The 16,362-nt window shown below is 26.3% G+C and overlaps 2 protein-coding genes across 2 annotated transcripts in view; both read left to right on the forward strand.

Moving 5' to 3' along the window:
* Positions 1-6,577: 6,577 nt before the first annotated feature.
* On the forward strand, positions 6,578-9,374 carry LOC117179128. The gene is made up of 2 exons (XM_033370797.1): positions 6,578-6,702; positions 6,892-9,374. Exon 2 carries the CDS (start codon positions 6,893-6,895, stop codon positions 9,062-9,064), a length of 2,172 nt encoding a protein of 723 aa, XP_033226688.1. The 5' UTR covers positions 6,578-6,702; position 6,892; the 3' UTR covers positions 9,065-9,374.
* Positions 9,375-11,713: 2,339 nt separating this feature from the next.
* Positions 11,714-16,362, forward strand: part of LOC117179064 (protein HIRA homolog) — a 59,437-nt gene continuing 54,788 nt past the window's right edge. The window contains exons 1-2 of the mRNA XM_033370701.1: positions 11,714-11,940; positions 12,067-12,129. Of these exons, the coding sequence (XP_033226592.1) occupies positions 11,904-11,940; positions 12,067-12,129 (100 nt within the window). The 5' untranslated portion in view covers positions 11,714-11,903. The remainder of the gene's footprint in view (positions 11,941-12,066; positions 12,130-16,362) is intronic.

Here is a 16,362-nt window from a genome sequence, read left to right on the forward strand (position 1 = left end):
GAATAAGACAAGATACAAAAGGGAAACATGACAATGTGAAAGATATTTATAGAAAATAAGAAAATGTAACATTTGTTAGCTGAGGATAAGAGAAGAATTGGCAAACCTAAAGATAAAAAGGTCAAGAGGCAATCGATAGTATTAAAGCGAGAGAGGAAAGAGAACAAAACGGTAGCAACGAAACCTTAAGATTATAAGTGATGCGAGAAGCGAGAGGCATATTTGTGATTAGAAAAGGCGAATATCCTTTAAAACGAAACGATTAAATGATAAGATAATTTAAGTAAATATATGTACATATTGGGTTGTTCCATGTTCACCGGATCAGTGCTGCCATCAAAATTTAACGCGACGAAATAATATGCCTAAAGTCTCATTTTAAAGCTTGAACACCGGTGAACACCAGATTACCAAAAGCCGTATGCACCTTTAGAAAAATCAAGATGTTGGCATCAATATGGTGGCAATAATCTCAGAAATTTCAGGAAATGAATCAAATAAGTGCTGCCAGCAAAATTGAACGCGACGAAATAATATACCGGAGGTTTCATTTTAAAGCTTGAACACAAAATTACGAAAAGCTGTATACGTCTTTACAACAACCAAGATGGTGGCATCAATATGGTGGCCATAGGCTCAGAAATGTCGGGAAATGAACCAAATTGGTGCCCATAATATTGATGCTACCGTCTTGTTTTTTGTGAAGTTGCATACGGCTTTTCGTAATTTTTTGTTCAAAGCTTTAAAATGAGCACTTGAGCATATTATTTCGTCACATTAAATTTTGACGGCAGCACCAATTTACTTCAATTTGCTGAAATTTCTTAGTTTATGCCCGTCATATTGATGCTGCCTTCTTGGTTTTTCTGAAGTTGCATAGGGCTTTTCATAATTTTGTATTCAATCTTTAAAATGAGACCTTAGGCATATAATTTCATCACGACAAATTTTGGCGGCAGCACTGATACGGTTGACGTGGAAGGAGCCATATATGTATATAGTTAATTTGACATATTGTACTGATTACATGAGCCGGTGAAATAATGCTTCCAAAATTAGCTTTCAGTTTTCTGTCCAGAAAAAAATGAAGATCGCCATTCAGATCTTTACCTGCATAGCTTTTCTTGTATTTACAAGTAAGTTTAATTTAATTCAATAATACTTTTAAGAAATAAAAAACATGATCGGCGAGAAATAGATTTTATGAAATTTTTTTTTCAAGTCAACTATTTTACAATACTGTCAAATTTATCTCGTGGCAGATAAATTTGATCTTTGATGAGATAAAATTTATGAGGATGTAAGTATCTACTTAAGGAACTTTTGCTTAAAAATTCTTTATGATGTTTCAAATAAATTCTGGTGTCGCAATTTACAAAATTGTGACCAAATTTGACTCAAAATATGCGTATAAGATGGGAAATTTTTGGAAGAAGTGAAAAAGTTTTTTGCCATCTTCTTAGCGGTAATCGGTACAAAACTATATGATTGAAGTGATTTAACTGATTTAACTCTAGAAGTTGTCAAACATTTTTTCCAGGAAAATTAACATCGCTTGTTAAAGAACTTCATAAACATATATTTTTTCACACAATATTAGGTGGAATGTTAAGAAGAACAAATCGATCAAGATCAAGGAGTCCACCAACACGAAGGAATCCATTAATATCAAATTCACCAGAGTTGGAAGCCCTATCTTGTATTTCTAATCAACGTACAATTTTTTATCTACATATGATAGATGATCGTGTTTTTTATGGAGTTTTCGAAAATTACAGCCACCGTCTGTTTCCTTCCTGGCTTGCAAATCCAAATCAAGACTTTCTTTCACGACATTATGTTTATATAAGATTGAATAACCGCCTAGGTTCAGTTTCAACTATCCGGCCCCTCGAACATCATCTTAATATTAATAATGAAATTCCCGAACAACATCGATGTTTTATTTCAATGGGAAATGGCACTATTTTATCAACAGAACTTTACCTTTACTATCAACACCGACCAATCCTACTTCCTGGCCATCCGCGCATTTTTGTACAAATGCCAGATGGTAATAAGACTATTTATACGGGAGAACTCGATGTTTTTTATGGTCATCATCCTAGCTGGCTTGTCTGACAAAAAAGGTGCATTTTAAAGATTGAGATTTTTTCTTTAATATACGATAACAGGTAATATATATTTTTTATCAGTGATTGGCCACATGTGACAAGATGTCCTGATTTTTTATCCCTGTCCTCAGATTTTCTGATTTTTTGTGCCATGTTCTGATTTTCCTGCTCAAGAACAAAAACTCGCGATTTTAATTTCGCAGGCCTTAATTTTGCACATTATTTTGTTTCATTCAATTTCAAAAACTGGACATTAGGGTGGTCCAAAATCATACCTGTTGGTTTCGGGATTTAAACTTAGCTTGCGGGAGATATACAGAATTTGTTAGGGAGTCTCTAATCAAACATTTCCATTAAATTACTTTAAATTTTGATGCCCTCCACCTCCCCTTGTGGAGCCCCAAAAATTCCCCAAAAAACTGAAATTGGCATTTTTTCCCAAAATTGACACATAAATGCTCTATTTTTTCCTTTTTTGCCATAAATTATTTTTGTTTGTCAAATGGAATGTTTTCAAGTATTTCTCAACAAATTAACAATGGTTTAAACAATTTATTTTTGTTCAAATATTTTTTTTACACTCTCTCATTGAAAGATATATTTTTATGTTTGATTAGACAATTGGACATTTTTAGGAATAATGATCTTTGTTTCAAGCAATTAGTATTTTTTTAAACAATTAATTATTATTTAATTGTAGCTTTTTCTTAAAAAGAGGTATAAAACTCTAGTTAAAGAAAAATTAGTTAGCTTTTCTGCTTATTATTGAATATCTACGTCATTTCGATACTAGTACCTTATTTTGTAATAAATTCTTATTTGTTTTAATCAATTTTGTTAGTTTAAACCATTTTTTTCGAAAATAAATTTTTGGTTTTTTTGCAATTATTGTGGTAATTATTCATTGTTAAGAGCAAAATTTTTTGTTTTAATTTCCAGTGACGTTAAAAAATGCAAAGATTTTTAATTCCTTTGAGAACACTAACAGCTAATCTGCGGGATCGAAATAAACATAAAGAAAACTTTATTTGAGCTTTCAGAGGACAAACGAGTGTGTCTACCAGGGTGATTAAACGGAAAAAATTATTAAAATAATTTCAGAACTTTTCATGACCAATGTGAAACATTTTATGAACAAATATTAGTTATTTAAAGCATTTGTTTGACTTTAAATATTTAACAATAAGCGATATACTTAATTGAATTGAGAAAAAAATCAGATTTTTGAATCACAATTTCCAATAAAATGTTACATTAATATTTAATAAATTTATGAAACAATACGATAATGGTTTAGACCAAAAAAATTTGCTCTTTACAATGACAAATTACCACAATAATTGCAGAAAAACAGAAATTTCAAACATTTAGTTTCAAAAAATGGTTTAAGCAAACAAAATTTATTTAAACAAATAAGAATTTATTTCGAAATAAGGTACTAGTATCTAAATGACGTAGATATTTAATAATAAGCAGCAAAGCTAACTAAATTGAAAAAACTAGAGTTTCATTCCTCTTTTTGAGAAAAAGTTACAATTAAATAATAATAAATTGTTTAAACAACTACTAAATGTCCAATCAAAAATAACAAATCTACCTTTCAATGAGTGAGTGCAATAGAAATTATTCAAACAAAAATAAATTGTTTAAGCAATTGTTCTTTAGTTGAAAAATAATTCAAACCATTCCACTTGACAAATAAAAATAATTTATGGCAAAAAAGGGAAAAACAGAGCATTTATGTGTCAATTTTAGGCCAGAATGTCAAATTCAGTTTTTTGGGGCATTTTTGGGGCTCCACAAGTGGGGGGGGGGCATCAAAATTTAAAGTAATTTAATGGAAATGATTGATTAGAGACTCTCCAACAAATTCTTAATATCTCCCGTAAGCTATGTTTAAATCCAAAAACCTGGAAGGAATTTTTTTTCCGGCAACCTCACAAAATGGGAAGGGGGGGCGGGGGTTGCATGCTCTCTATTCGAAAGTCGGTTTTTTGGACCACCCTACTGGACATGCGTTTAATTTACCTGATACTTAAAAATAAAGGAAAACATTGAATTCCCTGAAAAATTGAAAATTATGAAAAGTGTTTAAGTGAAATAATATATTTTACAGTTTGTACTCAATTGTTTAAATAAAAATGCTGACGTAGAAAAAGTTATTCCTATAATTTTTTAAATTAGAGAACAAACATACAATTTTATTATTTTTTTCAAACTTCAAAAATTGTGTTAAAACAAAAAAAAACATTTTCGGCTGCAAATTTAACTGTTTTTTTTTAAATTCGTTTTTTTTTGTTTTTTTTTTTTGAGAATTCAACTATTTGCTAAAATATTAACTTTTTTCTTAAAAATCAATATTTTCGGTATGAAAATTCAAATGTTTTGTATAAAGTTCGTCTTTCTGGCACGAGAATTCCATATTTTGGTTCAAAATTTTTTCCCTCATTGACTGAAAAATTCTTCTGTTATATAAATTTCATCTTTTTTGGCTAAACGTGCAAGCAACTGATTGGTTTAAAACTAATCTTTTTTGATCGAGGATTTTCAACTATTTTATTCAAAATTCGTCTTCTTTGCTTGGAATTAATTGCTCTTGGTTTCAAATTATTTTTTTTTATTTGAAACATCAGCTCTTACCTTTTTCGTTGAAAATTCAATTACTTAGTTGAAAGAGTATCTACTTTATTAAAAATGTATTTTTTTGGTTCATTCATCATTTCAATTAAAACTTTTTTTCGAAAATGAAACTATTTGCTTATGAATTTGTTTTTATTGATTGGAAATTTATTTCTTAACTTTAAATATAATTCTTTCAATTTGCGTTGAAAGTTGATCTCTGTAGTTGAAAATTCCTCTTTTTGGTACAAAATTAACCTATTTGGCTAAAATTTTTTGTTGTAGTTAAAGATTCTTTATATTAGTTGACAATTAATTTGGTTAAAAATTTAACTATTTTGTTAAAAATTATTTTTTTTATCATCATTATTTTACTTTCAACTAAAAATATATCTATTGCATTTTTGGTTGAAAATTTATCTTTTTTAGTTGATAATTCATGTATTTTGGTAAAAATTCGCCTTTTTGAGTAGAAAATTAATCTTTATAATTGAAGCTTTATTTTTCTGATTGAAAATAAAACTAATTGTCTCAGTTTCTATTTGTGAAATAGAAAATTCATCATTATAATTGAAAATTCATGTATTTGGTTAAAAATGTAACTATTTTGTTTAAAATTCATCTTTTCTGGAAGAATGTGAATATTGTATTATTTAGAATGGTTACAATGTGGAAGGGCTGATTTTACATTTTAAATGATAAGATATTAACTTTTCTTGTTCATAAGTTTTAATTTTGCCACTGAAATTGAAACGGTTGAATTTATAAAAGAGTAACCTACAATTTAAAGGGTTTTGTTTAATTTAAAAAATTTCGTAGTAGACTTTTTGTCATTTTTAATGTTTCCTATTTGAAATTACTTTATTTAGATCGGTTTTTCAAAGTAATACAATTTTAAAAGGTTTACAATTGAAAATTTGTCTATTGTAAACGGTGAAAATGACGGTCATATTATTTTTTGATCTGAAATATTCAATCTGGTTTTAAACATCAAATTGTCAAATTTTAATTGCTTCAAATTAAGAATAATTTAAATCTAAAATTTGGTGAATAATTGAAAGTTTGTTTCATAATGTATTTTTAGATTAGTTAAATTTTTTAAGTTAGAAATAAAAATTCATCTTGCTAGGTTTATTGGTTCATAAGTGCACATTTTTCTATTTGGGACAGTGAAAATTATGGTGAATTTATTTGTTTACTCTTTGAAATATTCAGTTTAGTTTTTAATTTCAAATTGACAAATTTTCATAGTTTTAAATTGAAAATGATTTAAATTCAAAAGCTTAAAATTTTTAATTATTTAATTTGGAATGATTTTATTACAGAAAAATACAATTTCAGTTTTTTCGACATTTAAGTGATCCAATTTTCAATTTTCCAATGAAAAATTATTTCATTCTGAACGTTTTGAAATTGCCCTATTTTAATCTTAAACTTTTTCTTTCTAAAGCTTCTGATTTAAGCAGTTTTAATTTCAAACACGTTCAGTTTCAAATAATTCAATTTTTAAAGTTTTCATTTGCAAATTATACAAGTTCAATTCTCTTTTAATCAATTCAAAATATATTTGAAAATTTTACCTAATTTAAAATTATTTGCTTTTTCGAACGTTTTGACTTGAAAATCGCAAAATATTTGGGCTTTTCGAACTACTAAAGCTTTCTTTTCAAAATTATTATTAATTAAAAACAAAATTGTTTGACTTGATATTTTTTTAACTAGTTACTGCTAGTAACTAATAATTAATGATGATAATACTTGTATTTACCTGTATTTATTTATTATATTTTTATATCAGTACACTATAAAAAAAAAGACTGACAGTTTCTGTCAGATTGATCTAACATCTGACACGAAAATTGAAATGGGTTGAAAATGAGAGATGTGAGATGGATTTTCAACATTGATTTGTAAAAACTGCTGATTCTTTATCCAGAATCAGTGAATCTTATTCAATATTCTTTAAGAGGTAATAATGTAAATAATAAATTTTCCACTCATCTGAATTTGGTCTGAGTTCGAATTTTCATTAATATTTTCATTCACCTGCTTTTTATCTCAAATTAATATCGACTCTTCAGTATGTTAAATTTTGTCATCCTACATTTTTAAATATTTTCCAAATATCCTGAAACAGATATTTAATTTTTATAAATAGCATGATCCAAGGAGGAAGAAGGACAACAAAAATAAACGGGTCCAAAATTGGCAAATCTTACTCTTCAAGCCTCGAATCTTCTCGTTCCTATGATGATTCAATTTCAGAAATTACAACTTTATCCCACTCTTCTGGAGATCAAAAAATCAGACATAACAACTACCGTAATTCAAAAAATTTCAATACTAGAAAATCTCACTTTGTTTTGAGAAAGGACACAGATTCAAATGATTCTGGATTTAGGAAAAACTCTCATTACTCTAATAAACACAACAGAAGACATCATCATCACCATGAAGACAATATTTTAACTTCTAAAAATTTCAGGACAGAAAAACCTAATTGTCATAAATTTGTTGATTCTAAAAGCAATAAACGAGGCAGCAAATCTGCCCGAAAAGACAAATCGAGACTTTTAGAAAATGAAAGTTGTAGAAGATTTTCTTCCATAGAAGTTAATGCACTTTCAGATAGGACTTCTCTCTGCAATAATTTTCATTCTCAGAAAAATGAAAAACATTATTTTAAAAGTGGTTTTAAATGTAATCATATAAATGATAAATTGAATCGAAGAAAAGAAAAAGAAAAGGATGGGATTCCAGATTTTGGTAATTTGGATTATAATGAAGGCAAAAATGTGTCGATTTTTAGTCAAGATGAAAAGGACAGAATAGAAGACTCTATTGAAGGATCAGCTCGTACTCGAGTTTTTTATTTAAAGAAGGAAGATGTTAAAAATTGCAAAAAACTCAATCAGGATTTAAATATCGATTTGCATTATTTTCGTAATTCAACAAAAATAACTAAATATCAACCAAAGAAAAGAAGTACAAGTGAATCAGAGATAGAAAATAAAATTCAATTAAGAAAAGTAAAGAGTGTCGAAAAATCAAGTAAAAATTCCTTTGATTCCAATGTGGATAAAACCAAAAAAACTAGAAAGATTGATAATAAGGAAACTAAAATTGCAGATGCAAAAGAAGAAGTTTTGACAAGTATTTCAAATCTTACTATTAAAAGTTTATTTCAATCAAAAAAAAGTCAAGGGCATAGTAGAAAATGTTCTAAAGGACCTCAAAAGAAATGTAAAATAAAAGGAAAAAATAATTCCAACATAAATTTAAATTCAGAAAATGATATCTCTGAAGAAGGAAAGGTTGAAAATTTAATCACTGATTCAGAAGTTAAAATTGCAGACAAAAAACTGAGAGAATTCCAAGAAATAAAGAAAAGTATAAAGAAAAATCAGAAAAGAAAAAGAACCAGGTACAAAAACTCTCGACCTGAATTCAAAAGGAAAACCTTACGTTACTTAAACTATTTGATACGAAGAGTTATTTTGAGTGATAGAGAAGATAATAAAAATGAAGATAGAGACAAAAAAATGCTGAAAAATAAAATAGAATCCGGTTGTGAATGCAGTGAATACGCTTCTCTGAAAAATATTGAAGATCGACTTTCCGAAATTAATGAAAATGAAAATTCTGAGACAAGTTTTTCTAATTATCTCGAATCTGCCTATCTGAAAAACTCTCCTAGTGAAATAGACAAGGAACGGATTAAAGACCCTGTGAAGTTAGCGGACGAGTGCAGCTCGGCTCTCACATGCGGAGAACCTCTGCTAAATCAGAGACAAGCGTGCGCGCGCACGCCGGGCATGCGCGTTGCTTTCCGACCCATACTCTGCCAGGCCGACGGTTCTCCACATGTGGGAGCCGAGCTGCACGCCTCAGATGACTTTACAGAAACTCCAATGCGCAAAATAGAAATAGAATTTCTGGACACAGAAAAATATTGTATATATAAAATTTATAAAAGCACCGATGGAGTAATATTAATTAAAGAATCTCAGAGAAAAGAATTAAGAGAAGGCGAATACGTGATCGGGAGAAGAATTTTAAAAGATCCTGAAACATTACTTCCGTTTTCGATTAATACAAGTTCTGAAAAAAATGTAAATCAATTATTTTCACATCGCAATAATTCAACGCAGACTGAAATTGATTTAACGAAGCAGAGTTCAAAAAATAAAAGTTGGTTTAGGAAATTGTATACCCAAAAGTACCAGAGACGCTCAAAAAAATATTTCACTTCTTTAGAATCGAGGAGCAATTCCAGTTTTCTAGAATCATCAGACTTTCAACAAATTCAATCTACCTTTACGAAAAGCTAAGAAAATTTATTCACCAATAAAAAAGTTTCTCTCAAATCAGAGTTCAAATGGAAAATAATTGTAATTTTATTCCATCTACAGAATTGCAAATGACAAGATCTGAATTAATTAATCCAAAGGGTAGTTCTCAAGATACAAGATTAAGGAAAGAGAGGAAATCTTCTAGAAAATTTTTTAGAATTTTTGAGAGAAAGATCAAATTTAACCAAATTTCATTTAAAGATTAAAAATTAAAGAAGTAGTAAAAGTGTTTGAATGATAATCTTTTAATAGGAGAATGAGAAAGTAGCTTATAAAATAAATCAGTTTTGTTATTTTTTTTACGTGGAGCGAATTTCCTTCTTGAATATAACATTTATATGAATTCTCTAAATCTTATAATAAAATTTGCAAGATAAATTTGAATTTTAAGTTTTATTTCTAGGAATATTTTAGAAAGTAATTTTTAAAATAATAATTTTTTATCATAATTTATTATTCAATAATAAATTTGATTTCATTCTAAACTACTAAGAAATATATTTGTATTCACAAAAACAAAATAGAAAGTTGGATTTTGCGGGGTTTTGGAGCCAATTATTATTTATTTGCAGGTTCATTTAGTAAAAATTGTTTCTTATACATTAGATATTACTTTATAGTGTCAATCAGGTTCCCAAATGATTTGTAAAAACTATTTATAATATTATTTATATTAATTTTCTTTTCAAATAGAGTTAGGAAGTCGCGGGGTTTTCCGAATTTTAAAAAATTTTTAGTTATAGCGAGGCAAACATTGAATTCAGTTAACAAAAAAGTTCAAACAATTCATTATTATTTAAAACAATATTCTCTTAGGATAACAGTAGAAATTTGCTATTTATTCTAAAATTTTAATCTTTTTGTCCTTATTTTAATTAGAGCGAGATAATAAATAATTCAAATAATTGTTTTAAGAATTTATTATTATTTATAATATTTTTATTAGTTCTAGGTAAATTATAAAATATTAATAATTGTTTTAAAAAATAAGCTCTCAACTATCATTATTACTTTATTCTAACTGAAAAAATGCTAAAAATTCAGAAATTTCAGAAAAAAAACGGCAAGTTTCTAGCATTCTTTAAAGAGAATATTATTTAGATTATACAAAATTGTTTAAACAATTCTTTTTGTCAACTTGAATTAATTATTACATCAGTCTAATTGAAAAGTGGGAAATTTCAGGAAAAATGTCAACTTTTTAGGATTATTTTCAGAGCATATTTTTGGTAGAAGATAGTTTTAAACAATGATAATTTATTTATAAAAATAGGTTTTTGACTGCCATTAACTATTACTTTTTTCCAACTGAAAAGATGCAAAAAATTGAACATTTTCAGTAAAAAACCCGAAAGTTTCTAGTATTATTCATAGAGAATATTATTCAGATAATAAAACATTTTATAAAAAATTATTTTTGACAACTTAAATGAATTATTACATCACTCTAATTGAAAAGTGGACAAAAAATGGAAAATTTCAGAATAAATCGCAACTTTCTAGTATTATTTTAAGAGAAAATTTTTATAAATCATAATAAATTTGGTTAAACTATTGTTATTTTATAACTTAATTTAATTATTTTCTAACAGTAACTAAATGGTTTACAAAAAGTTGGAAAATTCCGAGAAAATTCGCAACTTTCTAGCATTTCTCTAAGAGAAGATAGTTATAATTAATAATAAATTGTTTAACCAATAATTTTTGTTAACTTTAATTAATTAATACCTCACGCCCAGTGAAACGCTGAAAAAGTTAGAAATTTTAGAAAAAAGCGTAAATTTCCAGAATTAATTTAAGAGAAGATAGTTTTGAACAACAATAATAAATTGTTTAAAGAAATACATTGTTAACTATTATTAATTATTACTTTACTCTAACTGAAAAGTATCCAAAAATGTGAAAATTACAGAAAAAACGAAAGTTTCTCGCACTATTCTGATATTATTATTAAGAAGAAGAATAAATTGTTTAAATAATTATGTTTGTCAACTTGAATCAGTTGTTACCTCCCCCTAAATGAGAAGTGGACAAAAATTAAAAAATTTCAGAAAAAATCGCAACTTCATATCATTGTTCTGGGTGTAAAATTATTATGAGTAATAATTAATTGTTTGAGTAATTTTTTGTGTTACCATAATTTCATTATTGCTTCGCTCTAAATGAAAGAATTAAAAATTTGTAAAAAATCTTGACTCCTCTAATTATCAGTAGAAGTTAATATTTTATGTGTTAGAAAATAGAAACATTTTATACTAAAAAAATCGAAAAAAGTCACAAATCTTAATTTTTCACTCATGAGGGATAAAATGTACAGAAACGCATTTTTTCTTATAGGAAACATGTGTTAAACATCGTCGGGTTGGCGGAACCTCTGACTATAATTTGGTTTTAAACGAAAGAAAATGCAGTTTTATAGGAAAAATTAAATTTTTCTATTTAGACAAACTGAGGGGAAGGAAGGGGGATATGCATGAAAATTCGAGACAAAAATGTTTAAATATATTTTTGGAAAACCTACAATATAACTCATGAAATTGATAGATGTTTAGTTTTACTTTTAAAATTCCGCGCCAACTCAAAATGGCGATTTGCACTTTCTAACCTTATTTGCAAATTTTCATTTGTGTTTACAGTTTTGCATTGCACATGGATTATACGAAAAATACGTACCGGTTGCTCTTTAATAAATTTCAGTATGTAAACGCTTATTTTCGTGAAAAAATAACAGGTATGCGTATAATTCCTGATAATTCTACGAGAATTATTTAAATCAATTCGAAAGTTTCTGCCGAAAGACTGAAAGTAAAGACTAAAAATGAGATTGGTGAAACCAAACTGGGTTATTCACGATGGTATGTATTTTCTGCTATTATTGACTTTACTGTTTACTTTTTAAGGGCCATAAAATTATTATCAATTTACAAATTTCATCTGGTTTCTTTAAATGATTTCAATATTTGCTTTCTAACCTCTAAAAGATAACCCAATATTCTCGGTGGATATTCATCCTGACGGGAAGAGATTCGCCACTGGTGGACAGGGTAAGTTTAAGTATTTGAATAATTTAGCTATTTAATTCCATTTTTTTTAACATTTTGTGTATTTAAGTCTCTTTTTGATAAGTTATGTAAGGTTTGTTTGTTATATTTTGGGCATTTTCGGTAATCATTCTCACACAGCTCAAATATAGGGGGCGAGGAGTAACTTTACGAACTATGTCATTTTTTGTATAAATTTAACTATTTGGTCAAAAATTAACATATTGTTATACAAATTTATCTTTTTGTTAGAAAATTTAATTTAAAAAAAAATACTTTTGGGTGGAAGATTCAAACATATTGTAGATAATTCGTCTTTTTGGATTTAAAATTCCACCATTTTGTTGAAAATTAGTTTTTTTTTTTTTTTTGAAAATTTATCTTTTTGGTTGAAAATTTCACAGTTTGGTTCAAAATTCGTTATGCTTTAGTTGAAAAAGAACTAGTTTGATAAAAATTGATCTTTTTTAAGATTCACCTCCTTGGTTGAAAATTTAACTTCCATTTTTATAAAATTAATGTTCTGGGTTAAAAAATCATCTTTTGGGCTGAACTCTTGTGTTGGAAATTCATTTTTTAAGATTCATTATTTTAGTTTAAAATGTAACTATTTTGTTGAAAATTCGTTCTTTTTTTTAACCAACAATGTAACTATTCTATTTTCGGTTGAAAATGTATATTTTTATGGGAAATTGATATTTTCTAATTGAGAATTCATGGATTTTGTCATTCGATTAAAGTTGTCGATTGAAAATTAAATTTCCGTCAAACATTTCTATATTTTTGGTTTAAATTTAACCAGTTATTTGGTTAAAAAATAAACTATTTTTATAAAAATTTAACTTTTCGAACGAAAATACACTTCTTTTGAAAAAAAAAATATTTTTGTATTGAAAATTCAACCATATTTAAGATAATTTGTTTTTTTGGCTTTAAAATTCGACCATTTTGTTGGAAATTCGTTTTTTTTTAGAACATTTATCGTCTTGCTGGAAAATTCACCTTTTTGGTTGAAAATTTGAAAATTAACTAGTTTATTCAAAATGAATTTTTTTAACGATTCAGCTCCTTGGTTGAAAACTTAACTTCCATTTTTATCAAATTAATCTTCTGGATTAAAAATTAATCTTTTGCGTTGAAATATTTTCTTTTGAAAAATTCCTTTTTTAAGATATCTTATTTTAGTTGATAATTCATCTTTTTGTTGGCAAAATGTAATTACGATTTTGTAGAAAATATGGTTGTTTTTTTGTTGGGAATTAATTTTTTTAACTAAAAGTGTGACTAGTCCATTTTGCTTAAAAATCGACATTTTTAAATTAAAAATTTTTTTTTTCTACTTGAAAATTCATGTACCTTGTTAAAAATTCGTCTTTTTGTTCGGAAATAATCTTTTCGCCTAAAAATTAATCCTTTTTTTATGAAAAATGCAATTTTTGGGTCTAAATTAATCTGGTTGAGCTTATGATTTAAAAATTTGATAGACAATTAAACAATTCAGTAGAAAATTCATTTTTCTCTGTATAAAATTTTACTATTTTTATAAAAATTTACCTTTTTGGTAGAAAATTAAATTTTGTTGTTAAAAAAATCATATTTTTGGGTTGAAAATTGAACCATTTAGTAGATAATTCATCTTTTTAGCTTTCAAATTCAACAATTTGGTTGAAAATGCATCTTTTTTAAGGTTCACCTCCTTGATTGAAAAATTAATTTCCATTTTTATCAAATCAATCTTCTGGATTAAAAATCATCTTTTGGGTGGAACTATTTTGTTGGAAATTCATTATTTTAGTTGAAAATGTTACTATTTTTTTAAAAATTCGTTTTTATTTGTTGAAAATTAATTATTTTTTTAACCAACAATGTGACTATTCTATTTTTGGTTAAAAGTTTATATTTTTATGGGAAATTGATATTATATAATTGAGAGTTCATGGATTTTATTAAAGATTCTTTTTTGGGTCCAAATTGATCTTGTTTGTTTGAACATTCAACAGTTTGGTAGAAAATTAAAGTTGTTAGTTGAAATTTAAATTTTCGTCAAACATTCCTATATTTTTGTTTAAATTTAATTAGTTATTTAGTTAAAAAAAAACTATTTTTATAAAAATTTAACTTTTCGAAAGAAAATACACTTTTTTTGGAAAAAATTACATTTTTGGATTGAAAATTCAACCATATTGTAGATAATTCGTTTTTTTTGGCTTTAAAATTCGATCATTTTGTTGAAAATTCTTTTTTTTTTGTAGAACATTTATCGTCTTGCTGGTAAATCCATATTTTTGGTTGAAAATTTGACTATTGACTACTTGGTTCTAAATTTTTTTTTTATTGGAAAATAAACTATTTAGTTAAAACCGATTTTTTAAGATTCACTTCTTGGTTTAAAACTTAACTTTCATTTTTATAAAATTAATCTCCATTTTGCTTAAAAATTGACATTTTTTAATAGAAAATTGTTCTTTTATAGTTGAAAATTCATGTACCTTGTTAAAAATTCCTCTTTTTGTTCGGAAAATAATATTTTTGCTTGAAAATTTATCCTTTTTTTTTGATAAAAAATGTAATTTTTGGGTCTAAATTAATCTGGTTGGGCTTGTTATTCAACAATTTAATAGAAAATTAAACAATTCAGTAGAAAATTCATTTTTTTTATTGTAAAAAATTAAAATATTTGTATACAAATTTACCTTTTTGGCAGAAAATTAAATTTTTGTTTGTTAAAAAATCATATTTTTGGATTGGAAATACAACCATTTGGTACTTGATTTATATTTTTGGCTTTCAAATTCAACCATTTTGTTGAAAATTCATTTTTTTTTTTTTGGTAGAATATTAATCGTTTTGGTTCGAAATTAATCTTTTTTAGTTGAAAAAGAAGTTTATTGAAAATGCATCTTTTTTTAAGGTTCACCTTCTTGGTTGAAAAATTAATTTCCATTTTTATCAGATTAATCTTCTGGATTAAAATATCATCTTGTACGTTAAAATCTTTTGTTGAAAAATCATTTGTTTCTTAGGGTGCATCACTTTAGTTAAAAATGTAATTATTTTGTTGAAAATTCGTTTTTTGTGGAGAATTCATTTTTTATTAATCAACAATGGAACTTCCGTTTGTTCTTGAAAATTGATATATTTATTAGAAATTGATCTTTTCAATTGGAGAAATCATGGAATTTGTCAAAAATTCGTCTTTTTTAGTTAAAAATTAATCTTCTTTCTTGAAAGTTTATCCTTTTGGATTAACACTGCAAAAAATAAATTTTTTGGGGTTGAAAATGTAGACATTATACAGATAATTCGTCCTTATGAGACCGGGAAACCCGGGAAATGACAGTGAATTTATTTCTTGACTCGGAATTTGACAAATTTTTGTAAACAGATGCAAATAGTCCAGGACCTTATTTAAAACAAAATATAGATTTTTGCAGATTTCGAACAATAAATTTAGAAGCTTTTTAGAAAGTTTGAAAGGCTTCAAAAGAATAAACAACATTTTTTCAAGATATCTAGAAAAATTGAAAATTACTTTTTATTTTGAAAAATTAATTTGAAGAGAATATTTAAAAAGATTTACAAATATTCCCAAAAATGAATCTGGAAGATATTGAGGAAATATTATTAATTTTGTAGCATTTAAAAAAATTCGGAACAATTCTTTCAGGAATTTAAACTATTTAAAATATAAATAATTTAACTTTTAATTTGAGAAGTGTTCAGTTTATAACAAAAGTGTAATCGTTCATTTGTTATATTTTTAACTTAAAATTGCTTAAAATAATTTGCAGCTTAGTTTTTATTATTTAAAATGAAAACATTTTTAACTTTAGTGTTCAAAATTTTTAATTTCGATCAGAAATTTAGCGAGTTGCATGAAATATCAACTATTTTATTAAAAATTCTTTTTTTTTTATTATTCATCTCCTTTTTGAAAATTGAATTATTACATTTTTAGAAAATTAATCTTGTGAGTTAAAAAATCATCTGTTAGGTTGAACTGTTTTGTTGAAAATTTATTTTTTTAATATTCATAAATTTAGTTGAAAATGCAACTATTTTGTTGACAATTCGTTTTTTTAGGATTAATTTTTTTAACCAAAAATTTAACTTCGATTTTTGTTTGAAAATTGATATTTTTATTGGAAATTGATCTTTTCTAGTTGAGAATTCATGAAAAATGATGTCACGAAAATGTAACTGTTGGGTCTAAATTAATCTGGTTTGTTTAAGCAT

The sequence above is a fragment of the Belonocnema kinseyi genome, chromosome 8 (genome assembly GCF_010883055.1).
Source record: "Belonocnema kinseyi isolate 2016_QV_RU_SX_M_011 chromosome 8, B_treatae_v1, whole genome shotgun sequence".
Lineage (NCBI taxonomy): Eukaryota > Metazoa > Arthropoda > Insecta > Hymenoptera > Cynipidae > Belonocnema > Belonocnema kinseyi.